The sequence below is a fragment of the Nerophis ophidion genome, linkage group LG06, assembly GCF_033978795.1.
Source record: "Nerophis ophidion isolate RoL-2023_Sa linkage group LG06, RoL_Noph_v1.0, whole genome shotgun sequence".
NCBI lineage: Eukaryota > Metazoa > Chordata > Actinopteri > Syngnathiformes > Syngnathidae > Nerophis > Nerophis ophidion.
The window spans coordinates 54023091-54048284 of record NC_084616.1 but is presented as its reverse complement, the minus strand read 5'-3'; the positions used below and the strand labels follow the sequence as shown (position 1 = coordinate 54048284).

General features: G+C 40.3%; 2 protein-coding genes across 2 annotated transcripts; one reads left to right on the top strand and one right to left on the bottom strand.

Annotated features, from left to right (window-relative positions):
* The first annotated feature begins 169 nt into the window (after positions 1-169).
* On the top strand, positions 170-16805 carry LOC133554942 (rabenosyn-5). The gene is made up of 12 exons (XM_061904266.1): positions 170-426; positions 1520-1786; positions 6191-6325; positions 6401-6501; positions 6573-6618; positions 6687-6848; positions 13292-13551; positions 13657-13727; positions 13798-13884; positions 13953-14055; positions 14129-14233; positions 14299-16805. The coding sequence occupies exons 2-12, from the start codon at positions 1540-1542 to the stop codon at positions 15436-15438; spliced, it is 2457 nt and encodes an 818-aa protein (XP_061760250.1). The 5' UTR covers positions 170-426; positions 1520-1539; the 3' UTR covers positions 15439-16805.
* mrps25 (mitochondrial ribosomal protein S25) lies at positions 16300-25194 on the bottom strand. Its single transcript, XM_061904267.1, has 4 exons — positions 24972-25194; positions 24790-24896; positions 24604-24691; positions 16300-16873 (listed from the first exon to the last, which is right to left on the bottom strand). The coding sequence occupies exons 1-4, from the start codon at positions 25103-25105 to the stop codon at positions 16681-16683; spliced, it is 522 nt and encodes a 173-aa protein (XP_061760251.1). The 5' UTR covers positions 25106-25194; the 3' UTR covers positions 16300-16680.

The window sequence follows — 25194 nt, the reverse complement described above, 5'->3', positions numbered from 1 at the left end:
GCAAAAATAATCCCTTACTTTGAGCGTCAGTGTCAAGTCAACTTTTCATATTGGAATCTCATTTCAAATGGAATTTAACGCGAAAAAAACATGTTGCCTTTATGCACATGCGTGCGCATGCTCGATAGTCTTAGGTGGCTCATTTCGACTGTTAAACAGTATTAATAGTGGAAGTAGGCGGTTGTTAACGTTACATACAATACGCATAGAACATAATCGCCGTGCAACAAAGTCACAATACATTAAAGTACGAATTTATGTCTTATTTTAACAGCGCTTGTTTTGAAATTGGAGAGTTTAGACCCTCATTGCTTTCCGTACAGCTGCACAATGTCACATGATCAGACAGGTTCGCTACCGCGGATGTTGGTGAGCTGTCAAACTGACTCCAAACAGTGACCAAAGCGGTTATTGTAATGTTAAACTGTAAGTATAATCAGTACGTTATCATCAATAATCCGTGTTTATATTGTTGTGAGAAGGAAACTTAGTTTATTTGCCACGGTGAAAGCGAAAGATAGCAAGACCTGTTGTTAGCCTTTTAAGCTAACGCTGCACCCTTGGAATAGCAGTGCGAACACTTCAACTCCATTTTATTCAAAGACAACTGGAGCTTTTTGATATGCTTAATATATTCTATGAGAATGGAGAGGGTTAAATACATATAATTCATTGTCTCACAGCGGGTGTTCGAACGGCTAACCTTACATGAGCGTCCACCACCGCTCCATTCACTACACCTGTTACTGTTGTGAGCACAATACCAATGTGAGCATTTTGCAAATTTGTATAATGCGCAATCTTTTTGCAAATTGCTTCCAGCTATTTGAATAATGTGTGGTGCACATTTTGCAAATCAATGGGCGCAAATATATGTTTTTGGTGTCAAAATAATTCATTAATGGTAAATGGTAAATGGTTGTACTTGTATAGCGCTTTTCTACCCCTTTTTAAGGATCCCAAAGCGCTTGGACAGTATTTCCACATTCACCCATTCACACACACATTCACACACTAATGGCGGGAGCAGCCATACAAGGCGCTGCCCAGGACCCATCAGGAGCAAGGGTGAAGTGTCTTGCCCAAGGACACAACGGACGTGACGAGGATGGTAGAAGGTGGGGATTGAGCCAGCAACCCTCAGATTGCTGGCACAGCCATTCTCCCAGCTCCGCCACACCGAATACTTATGTAAATCTGTTCATTTGTAGTCGGGACAATATAACTGAGTATTACCCTCAAATCAGTCCAACCCTAACCCTAACCATTATACAGTGTACTCCACAACTAAACTACTGACTATACTACTACCACAACTTGGTTTACTATTTATAAAATATAATAATGTAGGGTTACTGACTAAACCATCCACAAAATCTCGTCTTAAATCTCGTCTTACGATATGCAAAAAGCTTGCGCACAATGGAAATGACGTATAATTTGCAGGGTGCGGCAGATTGGTGAAATGCTTACAATATTACTCCTAACTGCGTTGTCCTTTTTTATCGTTGGTTTGCAGTGTGATGGAGCTATCATGGCATGGTTGGCACTCCCTGTGACACAAGGAGTGGAGAAGGACTGCCTCGTCGCCCTCCTCCTCGCACAACACAGGCCGCCGCCACCATGGCTTCGAGCTACCCAACCCCTTTTGAGGCCACAGGTGAGGTGAAGGAAGGCTTCCTTTGTCCACTGTGTCTGAAGGACCTGCAGTCGTTCTACCAACTTCAAGGCCATTATGAAGAGGAGCATTCTGGGGATGACCGCCACGTCCGAGGGCAACTGAAAAGTAGGTAACAGCTTTTGTGTTGGTAGTTCAAGTTTGAATAGGGCTGCTGATGTTATTGCATCGAGGGACAACATATGATATGCACTGATGATAAATTTCATCCATCCATCCATTTTCTACCGCTTGTCCCTTTTGGGGCCGCGGGGGGTCGCTGGAGCTGTCACGCCAAATTTCTTCCCCCCTACAAAAACCTTTCCCCCGGAAGACATTTGGCGTGACAGCCCCTCTAATGCCTTAAGGACCCCAATGAGGGCGTGATAATACCAAGTTATATGACTCTTAAGAATTACAGCTGCAAAATTAGCGAAGCAAAAATAGCTTGAAAGGTTAGTATGCTGGAATGCTAATATGTTTTCCTCACCGTTATTTTTCACCAATGACAATCAGCCAATTATAATGCTTTTAAAACAGGCAGCTGTGTGGGCTGCTTTACGGTCCTTCCACCCTCATTGGGGTCCTTCAGGCATTAGAGGGGCTGTCACACCAAATGTCTTCCGGGGGGAAGGTGTATGTAGGGGGGAAGAAATTTGGCGTGACAGCGCCTATCTCAGCTGCATTCGGATGGAAGGCGGAGTACACCCTGGACAATTCGCCACCTCATCGCAGGGCCAACACAGATAGACAGACAACACTCACATTCACACACTCGAGACCATTAAGTTTTGCCAATCAACCTATCCCCGGGTGCATGTCTTTGGAGGTGGGAGGAAGCCGGAGTACCCGGAGAGAACCCACAAAGTCACGGGGAAAACATGCAAACTCCACACAGAAAGATCCCAAGCCCGGTGGGACGTCAAATTTGTGCCCAGCGAAATAAGTGCTCAGGGGTGGTGTGCGCATACGCGCACCTGCGCAGTCCAGTGCGCAGTGACCAGCCGTGCAGTTTTTTGGCAGGGCGGCGTCATTGACAAACCAACGTGTGTGTAGCGAGAGAGAGACCATCCTAGTAATGATTTAGCGAGACTCTGAAGATTTGTTTGTTTGTGTGGACTGACAATCGTCATGGAAGAGGACGACTGTGTCAGCAGCAGTGTCAGTGGGAGTGAATCCTGTGGCACCAACAACAACTCAAGGCTAATGAGTATACCTCGTATGCACTCTCACTGAGGCCACAGGGGCAATTATTTGGCAAGCCGTCCCATTCACCCTGTATACAATAGGGTGGGCATATATTTCGCACTTAAGGCGCTAAATATATGCCCCAACACGCTTGGGCACTTATTTCGCAGCGAACACTTATTTTGCTTGACACTGGGATTGAACCCAGGACTACTCAGGACCTTCGTATTGTGAGGCACATGCACTAACCCCTGTACCACCGTGATGATAAATTGTTTATTTTTTATTGAGGATCCCCATTAGCCTACGCACAAACCCACAGGCTAGTCTTACTGGGGTCCTTTTCAAAAGTTCAAAGTATAATAGTAATACACAGCTCCAGTTACAAAAAGTACACAAATCCAATTACAAATGAAAAAAGGAAAAGGAAAAGAAAATTCTCAAAATAATAAAATAAAAAGACAGTAAATGGGTTATACTTGTTTAGTGCTTTTCTACCTACAAGGTACTCAAAGTGCTTCGACACTATTTCCACATTCACCCATTCCCACACACATTCAGACTGATGGCGGGAGCTGCCGTGGAAGGCGCTAACCATGACCCATCAGGAGCAAGGGTGAAGTGTCTTGCTCAAGTACACAACGGACATGACGAGGTTGGTAGAAGCTGGGGATTGAATCAGGAACCCACGGCCAGCCGCGCCAAGCCGTCCCAGTACACAAATACAGTTACAGAACATACGCAGATTCAGTTACAATAAAAGGAAAAGAAAATTCTCAAAATAATGAAACAAAAAAAAAACAGTACACAGATCCAGTAACGAGCATACGCAAATCCAGTTACAATGAAAGAAAGAAAAAAGGGAAAGAGAGGAAAAAAACAAAACAATAACATGAAAGACTAATAACTCTTAACTCTAAAAAGTGACTTTACATGTTTCCTAAATACTTTTTTTTACTGGTAATAGTCCAAATATTTAAATGAAGAGTATTCCATAATGAAATACCTCTGTATACAACAGTGCTTTTCATTGAATTAGTTCTTGGTCGTGGTAATGCAAGGAGAGCTTGAGTTGAAACTCTGGTACTGTAGTGGTGAACATCAGCATTATAACCAATCTTCTTAAAAAGAGCTGTAGGGTACTTTTTATGAGTAATGTTTCGAATAAATAACAATACATTTCTGGATAATCTATGAATAACCTTCAGCCATCCAAGACAAGAATGCATACGGTCCACACTCGATCGATAAGAACAATCAAGTGTAAATCAAGCTTCCCTATTTTGAGCTGTTTGTAATTTTGTAAGCTCAACGTTGGGTGCAGAAGCCCAAATAACTGAACAATAATCCAGATGACACAACACCAAGGTTTGTACTACCTGTCTGCGAATTGCAAGTGTTACATATGTAACACATTTCATAAATGATGATTGCAGTAGCTCATTTTGAATACATATTCTCTGCGATCACACTTACACATATTCATTAAACTAAGACAAACATACCTCAGCCACTTAATTGCATGTACAGAGGTACCTCATTTTAGAGCAGGGGTCCCCAACCTTTTTTGCACCACAGACTGGTTTAATATAAGCATTATTTTCAGGGACCGGCTCTCTACTTGTGCCAAATAAATACAGCAAAAATTAGTGCATGAAAAATACAACTCACTGTAATGCTGAATTAGTGGGTGCCCAGGGCTTATTTCTTTGCAATGAGATCCCCAGCAGGTTACCATCAACCTGCAGATGGAAATCAGCCTTTGGCACATTTATATTGTATATGTTCATTAATGTGCATTGTGTCATGTCACAAAGTTATAACAAATGGCAACTTCCTATGAGGAAAGGTTATTTTGTCAGAAAGAAAGAAATACAAGAGATGAATCAAAGAGGAATGCTTCCACTAGCCAGGGCAGGGAACAGATAGTGAATGGTTGGGTTAGGCAACTTTATTAAGCAGGTAAATCTACTCTTAAAATTTTGGTTACTGTAGTTTTATTGAAAATTGCTTGAATGTTGAAAATGTGAACCCATTGGTCATTTGTTGTTGTTTACGTGCTTGTTTGTATCCATAATTCATTGGTACTTAATTCCCTTACAAAATAACAGAAACAAAGGAAACTTCATTAGTATCCAGTATTTATTTCACAGTCACACTGGTTGAATTGTGTTTGCTAAATAGTATTCTCCATTAATCGCAACCATAAATTCTAAATTGAATGTAATCGTTGTTCAAACAAATCGTTACACCCCTAGTATTATATTTGAAAGGTTTGTGCTCTGTACATGAATGCCATACATGAATATTATTTTTCAACTGAATGTAATTGACAGAAACACCGGGATGGATCTGTGTGGTCTTTACAAGAAGATGATATAACAATTGCACAGCGCCTTGCACTGCAAACATAGTTGACTTGTTCAAGCCTTAAAAAGCAGGTGTTAAGACTTCCCTGAAGAGCTGTAACATGAAGTGGGTGGTGTAGAACCCCTTGTGCTAATAAAAATGGTAATCAAAAATGCATTTTTTCCTCATCAATTACATACAGTACCGATGAATACTGGTATCAATTAGGACTAATAATATTGGTATCAAATAAAATAAATGGTGTAGCAGACTGGAGTGTAACACTTGCTATTCTGCACCATACTGATGCAGAAGAGTTGACATTGCTAGACAAAGAATCACTCTCCAAAGTAAATTATGTAATATATTATTACATTACTTAAAACAGATATTGTACTTGTAGTGTAGTGTTTCATACAATATCTCTTATCTAGACGAGTGTTTTTCTTTTTAAAAGGCATGTCAAAAATGTGCTGTTCAGGGTATGGGGGAAAAGCACCAATTAATTAATTTCAATTCATTTTAATGTGCACCAATGACTTGAGGTGTGAGTGTTTTGAGTTACAAGCTCGGTGGTAATAATGTAAATGATGAAATATCGTATTGGGCCGAATATAGGACCTTCTTTAGAAAAAAGGGTGAAAAATACAATCGACTTATCTTCCAGGTCTAGATATCTTTACATGCAGTCAGAAGTGAAAATAAACTACTTGTCCCCAAGCAAGTCAGAGCTTCTCTCCGTGTCACTCACATACCCAAGTGACCCACAAAACACAGGATGGGACAATTGGCAAACAGTAGAGGAGGATTTATTTATTATCAATGAGTAAGATAACTGTAATCAACAAACAACTGTCAAGCAGCTACGGCGTATGAAACTTTTTTTTTTTTTTTGTAATCTACCAGTTATTTCAAAGATATAACCATGATTTTTTTAAATGGGTCTTGAAAAAGAGATACAAAGGCATACAATCATACATGCCTGCATTTCTATAGGTTTGGTCCAGAAGGCTATTAAAGCCAAAGACAAGCTACTGAAGAGGGATGGAGATGACAGACCAGATGCTGGCAGTTATGAATCTTTCTATTATGGTGGAGTGGACCCATACATGTGGGAGCCTCAGGAGCTTGGTGAGCCTGGAATAAATGTGCTACGATTGAGGAAAAAGTCATATACATGTTTATAACTCTGCTCTTCTTTTGCAGGAGCGACAAAAAGTCACTTGGAATTTTTTAAGAAACACCGTGCTGCCAGGATTGATCATTATGTCATCGAGGTCAACAAGCTCATCATCAGACTGGAAAAGGTGTGCTTGCGTCATTACAATGCAAGTGTTTTTTCTTTTCAATTAGCTGAAAGTAAAACATGTCCTTTCAGCTAACGTCCTTTGACAGGACCAACTCAGACACAGCCAAAATCAGAGGCAAGCTCCTTGTGTACTATAGATACATGTTTCAAAGGTAATATTACTGAACGCATCATCTTTTACAGCCATTGAGAAGTCAGTCGTGTCTTGGGTGAATGACTCCGATGTCCCTTTCTGTCCGGACTGTGGAAACAAGTTCAACATTCGGAACAGAAAACACCACTGTCGTCTCTGTGGCTCCATCATGTGCAAGAAGTGCATGGAGTTTGTGCCCTTACCTCTTGCACGTATGTATGAGCGCCACACTCCAAGACCAACAATTTCTCTCAGAATTATGGAGCCACCATTTGAAATTACACCATATTTTCAAAAGTATACACTTTCAATGGACGGTCCATTTAAAAAGACAGAGTGACACCTGTGTAATGTTAGTTGTGTTGAACTATTTAAACAAAAAGAAGAAAAAGCAGCTCTTTAAAAGCCTACTGAAATGAGATTTTCTTATTTAAACGGGGATAGCCGGTCCATTCTATGTGTCATACTTGATCATTTCGCGATATTGCCATATTTTTGCTGAAAGAATTCAGTAGAGAACATCGACGATAAAGTTCGCAACTTTTGGTCGCTAATAAAAAAGCCTTGCCTTTACCGGAAGTAGCAGACGATGTGCGCGTGACGTCACAGGTTGTAGGGCTCCTCACATTGTTTACAATCATAGCCAGCAGCAGATAGAGCTATTCGGACCGAGAAAGCGACAATTTCCCCGTTAATTTGAGCGAGGATGAAAGATTCATGGATGAGGACATTTAGAGTGATGGACTAGAAAAAAGAAAAAAAGGCGATTGCAGTGGGAGCGATTCAGATATTAGACACATTAACTATGATAATTCTGGAAAATCCCTTATCTGCCTATTGTTTTAGTGAGATTATACAGTACCTAAAACACACCCGTGTAGACACGGGTGTGTTGACGCCAGAGTCTCTAAGGGAAGTCACGCGCTGCACCAGGACAAAGCACCGCTGGTGTCTCCGGTAAGAGCTGACTTATTACCACAATTTTCTCACCGAAAACTGCTGGTTGATATTTGGTCGGGATCCATGTTCGCTTGACCGCTCTGATCCATAGTAAAGCTTCACATTCAGGAATTTTAAACAAGGAAACACTGTGTGTTTGTGTGGCTAAAGGCTAAAAGCTTCCCACCTCCATCTTTCTACTTTGACTTCTCCATTATTATTTGAACAAATTGCAAAAGATTCAGCAACACAGATGTCCAGAATACTGTTTAATTATGCGATTAAAGCAGACTACTGGAAAATAATGTCCGCTACAACCTGAGACGTCAAACACACGCGTCATAATACGAGTCATCATACCGCAACGTTTTCAACATGACACTTCGCGGAAAATTTAAAATGGCAATTTAGTCAACTTAAAAGGCTGTATTGGCATGTGTTGCAATGTTAATATTTCATCATTGATGTACAAACTATCAGACTGCGTGGTCGGTAGTAGTGGGTTTTAGTGGGCCTTTAATTGTCATTTACCATGAATTGATTAACGTGGACCCCGACTTAAACAAGTTGAAAAACTTATTCGGGTGTTACCATTTAGTGGTCAATTGTACGGAATATGTACCGTACTGTGCAATCTACTAATAAAAGTATCAATCAATCAATCAAAGTCATTGCGCAAGTACAATGAAATGTCATCTTCAGCACAAATCTGTCCAAGATTAGACAAACATTGTACAGGGTAACAGAACAGCAACGCTGATGGGTCGCCTCTTTCGGCGCCCAGGAAAAGGTGATAAAAAAGGTGGAAACAGAGATGGTGCAACAAAAAAAAGTCAATCTCAGACTGGGGCCGAGAAAAACTATTTGATAGCTGATAAGCACAAATACACCTCACAGAAACTACAAGAATTTGCAAAAGTAGGGGAGGGCGGCATCCGGCCCGAAGCTGCTAGCCACTAGGGGTGCGGCTCCATTTTCTCTCATACCACGTGGGGTGAGGCGTCAAAGAAGTGGATGGGGGGGCGGGAAGCGTGTGTGCATATGTGTGTGTGAGCCTGCAGCATGTGTCTGTTTCACGACCTTGGTGCTCTCGTACTTGAGGAAAATCCCAAAGGAACTACCTTGCCAAGGCCCTGCGATGAGGTAGCGACTTGTCCAGGGTGTACCCCGCCTTCTGCCCAATTGTAGCTGAGATAGGCACCAGCGCTCCCCGCGACACCAAAGAGAATAAGCGGTAGAAAATGGATGGATGGAACTAGCTTGCCAAATCGCTTGCAGCCAGGGAAACAATCCAGATTAAAATGTCTGTTAGAGCGAGTGAAAACACATTTAAACTTTTCACTCTCTTTCTGGTCCTCAATGTCATCGTTCTTCACTTTACAGTGTACTGTGGGGCAAAAAAGTATTTAGTCAGCCACCAATTGTGCAAGTTCTCCCACTTAAAATGATGACAGAGGTCTGTAATTTTCATCATAGGTACACTTCAACTGTGAGAGACAGAATGTGAAAAAAAATCCAGGAATTCACATTATGGGAATTTTAAAGAATTTATTTGTAAATTATGGTGGAAAATAAGTATTTGGTTGCTTCAAACAAGGAAGAGCTCTGGCTCTCACAGACCTGTAACTTCTTCTTTAAGAAGCTCTTCTGTCCTCCAATCGTTACCTGTATTAATGGAACCTGTTTGAACTCGTTAGCTGTATAAAAGACACCTGTTCACAGCCTCAAACAGTCAGACTCAAAACTCCACAATGGCCAAGACCAAAGAGCTGTCAAAGGACACCAGGAAAAGAATTGTAGACCTGCACCAGACTGGGAAGAGTGAATCTACAATAGGCAAGCAGCTTGGTGTGAAAAAATCAACTGTGGGAGCAATTATCAGAAAATGGAAGACATACAAGACCACTGATAATCTCCCTCGAACTGGGGCTCCAGATAAAATCCTGCAGTGCCAGATGTGTCCCCCTGCTTAAGCCAGTGCATTTCCAGGCCCGTCTGAAGTTTGCCGGAGAGCACATGGATGATACCGCAGAGGATTGGGAGAATGTCATGTGGTCAGATGAAACCAAAATAGAACTTTTTGGTATAAACTCAACTCGTCATGTTTGGAGGAAGAAGAATACTGAGTTGCATTCCAAGAACACCAAACCTACTGTGAAGTATGGGGGTGGAAACATCATGCTTTGGGGCTGTTTTCTGTTAAGTGGACAGGACGACTGATCCGTGTTAAGGAAAGAATGAATGGGGCCATGTATCGTGAGATTTTGAGCCAAAACATTCTTCCATCAGTGAGAGCTTTGAAGATGAAATGTGGCTGGGTCTTCCAGCATTACAATGATCCCAAACACACCGCTCCATAAGAAGCATTTGAAAGTCCTGGAGTGGCCTAGCCAGTCTCCAGACCTCAACCCCATAGAAAATCTGTGGAGGGAGTTGAAAGTCTGTGTTGCTCGGCGACAGCCCCAAAACATCACTGCTCTCAAGAAGATCTGCATAGAGGACTGGGACAAAATCCTATAGTAATCGTTTGACATCTGTTATTGCCAACAAAGGTTATATTACAAAGTATTGAGTTGAATTTTTGTTATGACCAAATACTTATTTTCCACCATAATTTACAAATAAATTCTTTAAAATTCCTACAATGTGAATTCCTGGATTTTTTTTCACATTCTGTCTCTCACAGTTGAAATGTACCTATAATGAAAATTACAGACCTCTGTCATCATTTTAAGTGGGACAACTTGCACAATCGGTGGCTGACTAAAAATGTTTTGCCCCACTGTAAATGGCGTTTCAAATATGTCAAACTTCCGATTTCGTCCAAAATCACAAAAGTCTGATTGCCCAGCCTTTGGCACATTTATATTGTATATGTTCATATATTGCTTTGGGGTTCCTTTGGCGATTTTAATGAATATAGAAACCTTTCTTTATAATCTGGTATGTTTTGAAAAATGTTTTTGCTCCACAGCCACATTTATAATCGTATGGTGGAGGCATTTTCAGATTGCAAATTTCCCCCCAATATTGGAGAAAGACGCATTTGTCCTTCTCCAAAAATATACCACGGAAGTATATGTGCTATTATTTTGAAAGCGTAACACAGCGTCATGTGACATCCTTTACCAATCAGAGGGAGACGGAGTAGAGTGCAGACTCAAGAAGATGACACTAGCAAGAGCTCTGCCATGAATATTGCTTGTTTATAACGTCTTGTTGTTTGTTTATATTCATATTTAGAAATGATGCATGATTTAATTGCTAACTTTGTCAGTGTTCCCAAGTAACATCAACACTAGCTGAAATGTTTTGTCATCCCCTTCCATATAGCAAACGGCCACCACTAAAAAAAGAATGAAGTAGCAGCAGGACTGTTTTATTATAAAAAGAGTAACGTCAGTGTGAGTAATGGTTACATTACAACACAAAGACAACACCAAATTAAAGTCAACCATTTATCAACACGTATACAATTACATTAAATATGTGCAATTACAATTAGTCTTATAGTAGAATGATAGTACATCGATTAATGAGGCTGGTGAAGTAATGACAGGTGGACTGAGAGACCTCAGATGAGGTCATGAATGAGTGAAATATATATTAGCCTGTTGTTACGTTTTAAAAACTATTTTATTTTACCTTAAGAATGACTAATAAAGTCAGGGAAAATATTGGGGTGTCAGATGAAGCTTAAAGGTATAAGGAAATATTTTAAATGATATTATTGATTATAATAAAGGACAGCTGCTGATGACTAATGTCAAGTAGATTTTTTAGAATGCATGTGATTTATTGTGATACCTGTTTAATAGGTTCTACAATACTAGAGGGTTTGGGTTATGTTTTAAATCCGTTAACACCATGCAGGAACATCACAGGCTTTAGGCAGGGAGTCAAAGTCATGGAGAGATGGGAGTAATCAGACAGTGGATATTTTATAAGAGTTCACAAAAAAGTAGGAAATGTTTTTCTTGCCTGTAGTAAGTGCAGTTCAGTGGCAATGTGTGACATAGTGAATTTTGCCACACCTAAAATTCATGGACACTCATGTTTTGTCAAACAAAACATGAAAAGTGAGCCGAAGACTTTCCTTGGCTTCGTTATGATTCAGCACAGAAGGGAATTTTGTGTTTTCTTGTACGGAAAATAACCAGAACAAACTTATACCTCTGAAAAATTAGAGCCCACCTTTATCATTTCTGAAATTGGAAAGGCTATCAAAAAATTTAAAGCGCACGAAAATAGGAATGCTTTCTCCATGACTGCACAAGAATGTCACCCTATAAATGCAGTTGTCCAGGGCTTTGGCAAATCAACCAGCAGGCAACAAGCACTGTCTGTGTATGTGTTTGACCCCCAAGGTTGAACCTGTTCCTACGCCCTGCACCACACCCGGTCCAAAAGTATCATAATTTATCTTCTGAAAATGTGCAGTGTTTTTGTCAAAAATACATTTTTATAAACATTATCAGGCTGTACCCCACCGTTTGCCAAAATGCAGCTGAGATAAGCTCCAGCATCCCTTGCAACCCTGATAGGGACAAGCGGTAGGAAACGGATGGATGATAGATTTACCCTGTCACAACATTAGGTACATCTGCACATACAGATGCAGAGCTGCATAAAATGCATGTCTATGTTATGTACATGCCAAGATTAGATAAAAAAAAAAAAAAAAACATTATCCTACCTTTTCTTCTGTTTTCTCAAACTCATCTGGCCTCATACAATCCCCTCTGGCTGATAGCTTACTTAATGCCCAAATAAGTACATCCACCTCGCTGTGATGTCACAATGTAGCAAGACTGCAAAACCTGATGGGCAGAGGCATCCAAAACCACATTTAAGCTCAGGTCCAAATGCATGAACCTTTTAATTTGATGCTTTAGCATTTTTTACCTGAAGTATCCAACATCGTAACATTTATAAGACACAAATGAAAAAATTCATCAGCGGTTGTCCTTAAACGTTTTTTGTGTTGGTTTAAAGCAAACCAAGTTCGCAATCTTTACAAATACACATAATTTATATCCATACATCCATTTTGTACCGCTTATTCCCTTTATGGTTGCTGGCGCCTATCTCAGCTACAATCGGGCGGAAGGCGGGGTACACCCTGAACAAGTTGCCATCTCATCGCAGGGCCAACACAGATAGACAGACATTATTCACACTCACATTCACACACTAGGGTCCAACCTATCCCCAGGTGCATGTCTTTTGAGGTGTGAGGAAGCCGGAGGACCCGGAGGGAACCCACGCAGTCACGGGGAAAACATGCAAACTCCACAAAGAAAGATCCCGAGCCCGGGATTGAACCCAGGACTACTCAGGACCTTTGTATTGTGAGGCAATAAAGGTTTAATAATTTTGAGTGCAACCGTAAATTACGTACATCTATGTAAGAAAATAAAAACAATAAGAATCTCCCTTTACTCAGCTCAGACTTGATTGATGCTGACATTTAACAAAGTTTGTTGTTGTGCAGGAGTTTAGAACTGCAAACACTTTGTCTTTAATATTTATTTAGCTAACGAGGCCTGTAACTATGTCAATCTAACTTGAGAGCTATAATCTTTAGGGACTTTTTTTTATTGAATCTCATTAAATTATGTATGTATGTGTGCTTTATGGTGTCAGTGCTTAATTTTTTAACATGATTTTGCTTTTATTACATGACTTGTACGCCCTTTCATTCGCTTTCTTACAGAAAAGCTGATTAATGGGACACGAGAGGCTCTAAGCGTCCCCGGGAGACACAGTCAGTCTCAATCGCCCCCTATAGGCGGTGGCAGCAGCATGGGCTCCAGGAGAGGTAGCATAAGCAGCCTGAGCAGCGTTAGCTCCATACTGGAAGAGAAGGATGACGATAAGATCCGCTGCTGCCACCACTGTATGGACAAACTGTTGAAGAGGCAGGAGAAATTGGAAGAGAAAGACTTTGTGCCTGACATAGTCAAACTTTATGAGGTCAGTCTTCATATAACATAGCATGAAGAACATTTAGGCCTGAGGAATTTACTCTTTTGTATTCATCCTGACGCTGTTGTTCACTGACATGTGACTTCCTATCAGAGGCTGAGGATGTGCATGGAGAAGGTGGATGAAAAGGCTCCAGAATATATCAGAATGGCTGAATCGCTCAGGTAACACCCGTTTGGGCTAATGTCGCTGCAATTTCTGGCATAATTTGATGCTGACTGCCTTCTTCCATAGCGCTGGAGAGACCACATACAATCTCGACACAGCAAGTGGACTTAGACTGGAAGTACAGAAATACTACGAACTGATTGATGCGCTGAGGTATCCGTTTTGAATGTCAAAGTTGAACTTGTTTAACATCAACCTTAGCCTTTGCGTTCTTTCCTCAGTAAAAAGATTTTAACTCTGGGAATAAAAGACGAGCCACAGCCGCATCCAAAGGTCCTGCAGCTGCAGAAGATGGTGCGCTACACAGCCACGCTGTTTGTCCAGGTGAAGCTCTCAGAAAAGGACCCATCAATCATTATTAGAAATAATTCAACAACACATTTACTCTTCCTAAAAGGAGAAGCTGTTGGGGCTCATGTCCTTGCCAACTAAGGAGAAATATGAAGAGTTGAAAGAAAAGAGAAAACAGGAGCATGAGAAAATACTCCAACAAGAGAGACTGGTAAAGTGTTGTTTGGTGGACTTTTGCTGGTGACGCCAGTTGTTTATATTTTTTTTGCCTCACAGACAGTTCAGGAGGCCTCAAACAGGAGGCAGGAGTCTGAGAAGAACCGTGTGCCTGCCAGCACCAACGGAGAGCTGCTTCAAGGCCCCAGAGTGCCTCGCATGACTAAAGCTGGAGGCTGGTTGCCCTCTTCGGACTCAGGCCATGCACGCAGTGAGCTGGACGACCCCCTCCTGCAGCAGATTGACAACATTCAGTCCTTTCTTAGGCAGGCCCGTGAAGCCCAGAAAGCAGATGAGGTGGCGATGCTGGAGGAGAACTTGCGTCAGCTGCAGGATGAATATGACCAGCAGCAGACCAGCCTGGCCATCGCGCTCTCTCAGCAGCTGGCTGAAGATGAGAACCTGCAGCAGGGTGAGCTGCACCGTCTGGAGGCTTGGGAGCGAGAGGAGAGGGAGCAGAGAGGCCCCACTGTGGCCTCCATTGCACCTGACATCACATGGGAGAGAACTTTGGATATCAGTCTTCAAGGTAGTTTTCTGGAAGCGGGCAGCAGAGAAGATATTACCCTAGAAGATGAGAGCTCCATTACTGCTTTACCTGTAAACCAGGAAGAATCTCCTCCTCGGCTGAGAAGCTTAAATGAAAAGCAAGAATATGACCCTTTTGACGAAGCGGAGACAGAGGAGAATGCACAGGCCGACCATGTTCCCATCAACCCTTTTGAGGTAGCAGAGGAAGATGCACGGGCTGACCAGGGTACCATCAACCCTTTTGAGGTGGCAGAGGACAATGCACAGGCTGACCAGGGTCCCGGCAACCCTTTTGAGGTAGCGGAAAAGGACGCACAGAGTGACCATGTTCCCGGCAACCCTTTTGAGGTAGCGGAGGAAGAGGCACAGGGTGACCATGTTCCCGGCAACCCTTTTGAGGACGACGAAGATACAGACAACAGCAACCCCTTCATGGAGGCCTCGGACCATTCTAAGCCTGCCTCAACCAACCCTTTTGACTATGATGATGAGGCTCCACCCGATGTGGACATGATAGAGGAAGAGCTGCTGCTGCAGCAGATTGACAACATCAGGGCCTACATTTTCGATGCCAAGCTCAGCGGTCGGCTTGATGAAGTGCAGCTGTTGGCGGAGAACCTAAGAGAGCTACAGCGCACTCTGCAGGAACAGAAGAGAAACAAGCAGTAATGCTGCTCCATTCAAAAGGTCCTCTGGATGACGTTGACATGACTGCACAGGTAAACCACTCCACTGTCCCATCTTCTGTGGATCTCCCTTCATTTCCTCCATCGTATTCAAACCACTCTTAATGACGCAATATTGCACAATTGTGAACATATTCCAACACTATAAAGGAAGGGGATCCTGTATTTCCTTCTGAATAATGAGCAGCCGTTAATGGGTGTTGTCTGCCTCGGCTGGGACACTGGACAGGACAAGCAGTCGAAAAAAGATGAATAGAATGTGGGGGAATTCAAGACACGTTATGCAAAATGATAATTCATCTTACTACTGTCCTGTACCTTGATAGTAGGCTTTAAACATGCATTTAACGTTGTCTGTTTTAATGATCAATTTTGACACATTTTAAACATTTACCATGCGATTATCACTATATTTTGGCTGTTTTGTCACTTTTGTGTATCTGTCTGCAAGCAAACATTTGGAGTGCAGAATTGAGGACAATTGGAAAACTACAAGGTCTGTCAGCCTGTGAGGAAGCATCCACCAGCATGTAACAGCAGTGTAATATGCATCGAACAAAAATGTAAATGTAAAAACATTGTGGAGGTTTATCAGGCGAATGAGAAAACGCTCTATGCTAATATTTGTATTGTTTCAAACACCACTATTGCTTTTTTTACATTAATCCTGAAGATGTTAGATGAGCAGTATGCAACATTCAGTGTTCTTGTTCTGTGCTTTTTCAAGAGACCTGTGTGTCAAGCATCTGTCCAGTGGTTACTTCCCTCCAGCTCACCGTGGCTGCACATTGCACATGCTTGCTGCTTCTCCAATGCATGAACAGTGAATGAATGCCAGCCAGTATTATCACTAAACGTTTTATATCTGTCAATAACTTGCAGAGAACTTCTTCTTGGGCTGTCAGTCACTAGAAGCGCTGAACATTTTCGAGAAATTAACATCTAAGCACAAATAAACAAGTAAAATTGTTTTTCCTTTTTTTTTTTTTTACATGTAAAATTAATTTACTGTGAATTCTATTTCAAATTAAAAATGTTTTTCCACAGGTACACAGTATATTTTAATGATGCATACTTTGCTGTATGAAAGCAAGATTTGTCAGGTGTTTACATGTTGGATTCTTTATCACCAACAAACTCCAAAGTGTGATTTCAATTGTCAAATCCTCTAATTGGAGGATCCTATTATAAAAGGGCCAGTCTCTTAATGACAATTCTTTTCTTCTCAGCTCTCCTGTTCCGCTTTCATCTGGGCACGATACTTGCCCGTCATCTCTTTAGGCAGCGGCGTGGTGCCAGGACAGGGCACTTGGCCCGCCACCTCACAGATACACTCTCTCAGACAGTACTTCTTTGGTCCAAAGTTAGCAGGGTTGGATGCCTGCATCTTGTCTTGTGCCTCTGCCTTTAGTATGGTCCTGGGGGAATAAAAGTGGAGAATACATGTGATAATGATACTACTGATCTTGTATTGTGCAGGAGGGCTTGATTTGGGGATTACTGACGACACACAAAAGGTTTCCCACACATTCATTTCTTTGTGGCGACACACACATTAATTTGATCATAAACGTTCATGCAGAGACTCTAATTTTGAAACGTTTTAAATGGTCCACTTTCAAATGTTCTTATGTTTTGATTGTTAGCTTTCTATTTGTGCAGTTTTTCAACACTTTAAATAAGATATTTGAAGCATTGTCTCAGATTTTCCGATTTCAATATCGTGGAAATGACAGCTTCATTTAGTAAACACTTACTGACTGCTAATAGAAGTTACTACAATGGCCAACCTGCAAACATTAACGTAAGGGGTCCCTCTTATGCTGACATCGGCACTTATTTCGTAGTTCTTGTACCAAAAAAGACGGGTAAATGCTGAGTGGTCTATAATTCCTTACACCAATTTCAGATTTTTTTTCTGGGTTGTATGTGTCATAGAGCTGTGAGATTATAAAAAGAATAACGCTAAAAACTGTGATAGAGATCTAATTTGTCGATTTTTTAATTTGATACATTTAAAAACATGTATAAAACTGATGAAACGGTGAGTGAACAAAGTCATGTCACTTTTTGACTGTCAACATACAAGTATTCCTTAGAACACTGCATTAAATATTTTTAAAAGTTTTTAGTTTCTGCATACAACACCCATGTATGTTCATTGTCTTTGGCCGCCTCATCATCGTCCACCAGTTTCAGGCATTTCACACTGTCACCAATAAAACTTTTTGCAGGCACAGTAATACCACGCAAGCGGTGCTTGTTATTGGCACACTGACTGCATCAGCTGAAACACACAAAGTTGCTTTCTGCAAGCAAGCAGTTTCCTGTAACCACTTCTGATTGGCCACCAGGGCAAGGACGACAGGCTTCTGATTCCTCGGGGAGAAAAAAAAACTCAGCTTTTTGCGGTTAGGTTACTGTAGTAATTAGGCCCAGGTGATATAAAAAAATAAGATTTATGATTGTTCAACTTTTTAAAGAAACCAATGAATACAAATGACAAATTATTTGAAACAAGTTTTTATTTTATGTCATTGTGAACTTATATTTTGAAATGACACTGCGATTGACTTTTGGCAAAATTCTAAATTTGAATAATGTTCTTTTTTGGCCAGATATAAATTGTACTTTTAAGGGAATAATTTTCAAGAAACAAAATTAAGAACTTCCTCTCGGAGGTAATACATTTGTCTTAAACAAATTACTTATGTTACTAAAAATGTAGCATTGTATGTTGCATACAAGTAAATAATCTCCATCATTGAGATTAATAAAGTGCAAACTTAAAACTATCCGAAACAAAATACTACTATAAATAAAAATGCAGTAATGTACATTGCAAGCAAATCATGTAAAACATTGAGGACTATAGTTTTAGTAAATGGATAAACACAGGCTTTTTCTTTGTACGCGCTGTATATATTTTTTTTCTGCAATAATTTGTAAGTCAATATATAGTGGAGCAAAATGTGTTATCGACCAAGTTCTATATCGATACAATCCATCACAGTCGTATGTTTTATATATATATATATATATATATATATATATATATATATATATATATAGATGTATATATATATATATATATTGTGTATTGGCCACCAAACCTTTTTAAGTACCAGTATAATGGAAAAACAAGTTGACCTTATATGTTGAATTGTGTTTCATTGTATCCCTTCAAGCATACCTAATTGCGTTTCTAATCCGCAAAGTTTGACCACGTTTACACTGCAGGCCAAAGTGGCCTGAATCGGAATTTTGACTGTTTATGTTTACACTGCAAGTAAAATATAATTTATAGCTGACTCCAGGGTGAATGCACACGGGCCCCAATGTGGCCTCGACGTCACTTGCACGCACACTTCAATAAAGTGAAAAAGGAAGTTGACCAGGAGAAAGTCACTACTACTACAAAATAAGTCGCAACAATTTAAAAATGACTTTTTAGGTAAAACAAAGTAATATAATGTATGCATGGATGTATATAGTGTAATATATTTGGAATACATATTTTAATGAATTAAATAGAGGATGCACGGACATCAGCGTGGATATACGTATACTTTATTTTTCAATTCACTTGCAAGCGAATGCGCCACTGTCAAATCCGGTCTTTCACCAATCACGATTTCTTCAGAATCCAAGTATATAGTATATATAAATAAACATTATATTCATATATTATATATAACCTATTATTTGTGCACTATTGACTAGTGAAGCACTGAAAATGTGGTCACATTTTGTGTTTGATGTTCACCGAAACCGGATGTTGTGATGAAATATGCGCTGGCGACCGCATCTTTTCCCGCGCACAAGAGTGACGTAGCTCGCACAAAACTGATGAAAAGTCACATTCAGGCCGCATTGTGTTCAGACTGAATTCACATTTGTAAAGATCAGATTCCAATCGAATTCAGGACTACCTTCTAATAAGGCCCGAATCTCAGGCCAAAAGATAAGATTTGAAGCTATTTGGAGCGTTTGGAATGGCAAAAAAATCAGATCTATGTCATTTGAGGGCGAGAAAGATTTGATTTGGTGTGCAGTGTAAACAGGGTCCACGTGACAATACCATCGAAATATTGCTATGGCAATATCGGTACATTTGATGTCTGATGAACTCGTCTGCACTCTGCCCATGTCATCAGATCAGTCATATGGGAAATACGCAAACATTGGAAAGAGATGTTTCTGTCTATAATTCACAATAATTATGTAAGACAAGAACACATATGTTTTCCTTTTTTTTATGCATTCTAAATTGTAAATAAATGTAAAAATTTTATTAAATTCTAACAATTGAGTCAACGGGGGCTCCTCTATTCCACTAACAACACCCCTTGATCTGAATATTAACCAAATATTGTAATTATAAGAGGTACTATATATTAGTGACACATTGATCAGAGGTAACGAGGCCCCTGCTGCTGCCTTGAGTCAGTCGGTCTCCTGCTGCTGCTGCTGTGCAGATCACATCTCAGCTGTTTAAATCTAACTTTTATATTACAGATCAAGCCTCTCTTATTTGGAGGATTTAGCGATGAATCAAGAATTTATTCATCTGTGACATTCAACTTATACATGGAGATGGAAAAAAAAGACACAACAAGACCGAAGAGCAGCGTCTGCATCAACTTTTTGTTAACTATTTGTGTGGATTGTGATTGTTCATCTAAATGAGAAAAATGAACATTTTTTCAGTTATCATTCCAGTGAGAGCAGACATTATACAGTAAGTGATTATTTTATTATGTTCGTAGTCTGTATTTATTGTTTAGCACTTAGCAATACTACTACATCATGCTAAAGATCTTCCCTGAAGCTGGCTGGATGTGTTTGTCACACAGCTTCAAAAACTTGTAGCTCACCGTCTTTATATTCAGGCTCAAAAATATAATGTTCTGGACCATAATTTTCTCCAAAGTAATCGCTGTTGGTTCCCACAAAATCTGCATGATTTGCATTATTGTTAGGGAACTGTGGTCCCCACCAGTACGTCACTGATTACGGAGCGCTCATGCTCATTATCTCTCAAAATGGCTCGGGGATCTCTGAGATTTATACTAATTTGGTCATATCTATTTACTCGCAAACTTTGAAAGTTGTGTTATAAATCAGCAGTGGTGTGCAGTCAGAGCAAGCAAGGCCTTTTCTGCAGGCCTAACATAACCAAGAAATCATGATCATATTAAATATAAAAGTTTTTTTTTTTTTTTTTATTTACTTTCCCTAATATCTGCAAGTATTCGTACTCCTTCCATGTCATATTACGCTCCTTCCAGTGCTGTTGTTTCTAGTGTATAGAGTTTTTATCCAATCAGAATTCAGCTAGCTTATGTTGCCATGCTGTACCAAATCTGCCACAGAACTTCAGATTCAGCAGTGCAGGGATCTGTGCGCTGTAAGTGAACGGGGACATACAGTTGCGATAGCCAAACAGATCACGAGTTGTTGTCAGTAAGGCCTTCTAGATGTCCTAAGGCAGATATATATTGTGATGTTATGAGCTAGGTAACACAAGAACTCCATTACCCAGCATGCAAAGTAGCCCCGTTTAGGTTGTTGAATATAGACAGTGGGATGTTTTGATGAGCACGCTGTGGAGTAAACTAAAAACGCAGCCAACACCCCTTGTCTGCATCTTTTATGATTAGACTAGACAATATATATAATTTGCAAGGCCATTTTCAAGAAGAATATTTAAAGAGTAACTACATTCTGTGAAACGATGTCGGCCAACCCCGGAAGCTCAAATGGGTTCTACAAGTTTTGAGTTCAGATATTTTATTTCTTTACTTTTTCACATTTAATATGTTTTTTGCAATTTTAATTTTGACAGTACCACATAAGATGTTTTAGTTGCTGATGCGGGTTTATTGATTTTAAATGCGCCAGGAAATAACCCGTTTTTGTACACTGTTGGTGGTGGACAAATGCCCAGTAAATGTGTTTCTGTATAGTTTTTTCAGCAACGGTCATGTGGTGACACCAATGATGGTATTTTGAGATGTAATCATTGGACACAGGACATCACTGAAGGCCGAGGTGGGAAACGGACGGCCCTCTACTGGCCGCTTCAATTTTGAGACTTTTGTTAGTAGATTGCACAGTACAGTACATATTCCGTGCAATTGACCACTAAATGGCAACACCCGAATAAGTTTTTCAACTTGTTTAAGTCGGGGTCAACGTTAATCAATTCATGGTAAATCTATAAGGGCAACTTGTTTCAGCGTTCCTGTTCTGTAACCCTATACACCAGGGGTAGGGAACATATGGCTCTAGAGCCAGATGTGGCTCTTTTGATGACTGCACCTAGCTCGGAGATAAATGTTAGCTGACATTCCTTAACACGTTAAGTAATGAATAATTCCGCTGATAATCAGCGTCAACAATAACGTTCAAAATATAAGACATTCTCATGCATTTTGATCCATCCATCCGGTTTCTGAAGCACCTGTTCAAGAAGTCATATAAATGGTAAGAAGTATTTTATCTATTGTTGGTTAGCTTCAGAACAACAATGTTATTAAAAAGAATAAGAGACTTATACTCTAAAAATGTTGGTCTTACTTAAAAATGCACACATTTAGTTGTATTCAGTCTTAAAGGGGAACATTATCACCAGACCTATGTAAGCGTCAATATATACCTTGATGTTGCAGAAAAAAAACCTTTTTTTTTTTTTCCAACCGATTTCCGAACTCTAAATGGGTGAATTTTGGCGCAATAAACGCCTTTCTGTTTATCACTCTTTTGGAGCGATGACGTCACCTAGGTAGTCAATCGGCCATTTTGTCAAACACTCTATACACATCGAGTCAAATCAGCTCTGTTATTTTCCATTTTTTCGACTGTTTTCCGTGCCTCGTCGGTGTGTTGTCGGAGGGTGTAACAACACGATCAGGGACGGATTCAAGTTGATTTACGTAGAATGTGCATCGATTAGCACGGCATGCTAATCGATGCTAACATGCTATTTACCGGCGATGCTAAGGCAGACATGGCACAGAGATGTATGGGTAACCTGCAGATGCATTTCCAATGATAAGGTCAAAGAAATCACAAAGGTGAGTTTTGTTGATGTTGTTGACTTATGTGCTAATCAGACATATTTGGTCGTGGCATGAATGCCAGCTAATCGATGCTAACATGCTATTTAGGCTAGCTGTATGTACATTTGAAACTATATTTACATCCAGCGTTTCCTTCCACCCACATTTAATGCCAACAAACACTTACCAATCGATGGATTTAAGTTGATCCAGTGTCACAAGATGCAAAACTTCCGATCGTTGGTCTGCACATTTTACCGGCGATGCTAAGGCAAACATGGTCGAATAGCGTCAATAGCTATTTGCTCAATAGCTTCAGTTTCTTCTTCAATTGCGTTTTCGCTATCTGCCTCCATACTCCAACCATCCGTTTCAATACATTAGTAATCTGTTGAATCGCTTAAACCGCTAAAATCCGTGTCTGAATCCGAGCTAATGTCGCTATATCTTGCAGTGGCAACCGCCACGTTGTTTGTATTGGCATCACTATGTGACGTCACAGGAAAATGGAGACTGTCTTCGCAGATAGCGAAAATAAGGCACGTTAAAGCTTTTTTTAGGGATATTCCGGGACGGGTAAAATTTTGAAAAAAACTTTTAAAAAAAATAATCCACTGGGAACTGATTTTTATTGGTTTTAACCCTTTTGAAATTGTGATAATGTTCCCCTTTAAAAAAATATTATATGTCTCTCACGGAAATACTTTTTAAGATATTTGGCTTGTATGGCTCTTTCAGCCAAAAAGGTTCCCGACCCCTGCTGTACACTGTTTGTCTAATCTTGAACGGGTTAGTGCTGAAAACAACGTTTCGTTGTACTTGTGCAATGACAATAAAGACCTACCTACCTACCTTTTTCCATTATACTGGTACTTTAAAGGCCTACTGAAACCCACCACTACCGACCACGCAGTCTGATAGCTTATATATCAATGATGAAATATTAACATTGCAACACATGCCAATAAGGCCGGTTTAGTTTACTAAATTGCAATTTTAAATTTCCCGCGGAGTTTCTTTTTGAAAACGTTGCGGAATGATGACGCGTGACGTCACAGACTGTCAGGAAATATTAGCGCAGCACCATTTGCAGCTAAAAGTCGTGTCTTTTCATCGCGCAATTAAACAGTATTCTGGACATTTGTGTTGCTGAATCTTTAGCAATTTGTTCAATTAATAATGGAGAAGTCAAAGTAGAAAGATGGAGTTGGGAATTTTTTGCCTTTAGCCACACAAACACACTGTGATTTCTTGTTTAAAATTCCCGGAGGTGTAGCTTTACTATGGATCAGAGCAGTCAAGCAAACATGGTTCCCGACCACTTGTCAACCGGCAGGTTTTGGTGATAAAATTGCGTTAAAAAGTTGCCTCTTACCGGAGATCTGTGGAGTTTGCGCCGTCCTTGTATCTGCCATGACTTCCCTCAGACAATGGCCTCCTCAAGACACCCGTGGACACACCCCTCCGACTATCAGGTGCTAGTTAATCTCACTAAAACGCTAGCAACACAATAGAAAGATAAGTGATTTCCCAGAATTATCCTAGTAAATGTGTCTAAAAACATCTGGATGCAATCGCCTTTTTTTTTTTTTACTTTATTATTTTTTCTAGCCTTTCGCTATCAATATCATCATCCACAAATCTTTGATCTTCGCTCAAATTAATGGGGAAATTGTCGTTTTCTCGGTCCGAATAGCTCTTGCTGCTGGAGGCTCCCATTATAAACAATGTGAGGACGTGAGGAGCCCTCACCCTTGTGACATCGTCGTCTGTGACTTCCGGTAAAGGCAAGGCTTTTTTATCAGCACCAAAAGTTGCGAACTTTATTGTCGATGTTCTCTACTAAATCCTTTCAGCAAAAATATGGCAATATCGCGAAATGATCAAGTTTGACGCATAGAATGGACCGGCTATCCCCGTTTAAATAAGAAAATCTCATTTCAGTGGGCCTTTAAAATCAGATCACACCTTTGATGCTATGGGTAAATATAAGCAGTAGCCATATTAAGGTTTGCCTTCCATCTGGGAACATGACAGTTGCCATACTGTACTCCTGTGAGAAACATTTAACAGGCTCCACTTACTCTGATTTACCCAGAATCTTCTTTAAGTGATGTGCAATTTCTTTGTGGTCCTTTCCTTCAACATCCACCAAGACTTGCTCACCATCATCTAGGGAAAATAAATCCTGTCAGCTCGTCTAGGACGTAGGAAGACACACTTACTTCAAAAGACTACAGTTACTTATTCAGGCATGAAGCAAAACTGACCCAGGTAAAATTTCAAGAACGGTGAAGGCGTCATGTTTTTGAACAACATTATTTGGACCCAGGGGTTTTGGTACTGAATTTGAGGAATATTGAAGAAAACAAATTTCCTGCAAAACAATAAAAAAAGAGTGTTGTTTTGAAGAGATGAACAACTGTACAGGTTAGTTTGCGTTAGCACTGACCTTGCTCCGTCGCCGAGCATTCCGCTTGTGTTGTAGTTGACGGTCATGATTTTCACTCGGTTTTTAAAGATAATATCGCCCTTCCGAAGATACTCCAGCGTTCTTCGGACCGGGAACCTCCCTTTCATCGGCATTTTAGGATATTTACGTGAACAAACAAATTATTATTTGAAGCGTGTGCAGTTTGAGTCGCGTACACTCGACGCCTTCTGATGATGTCAAA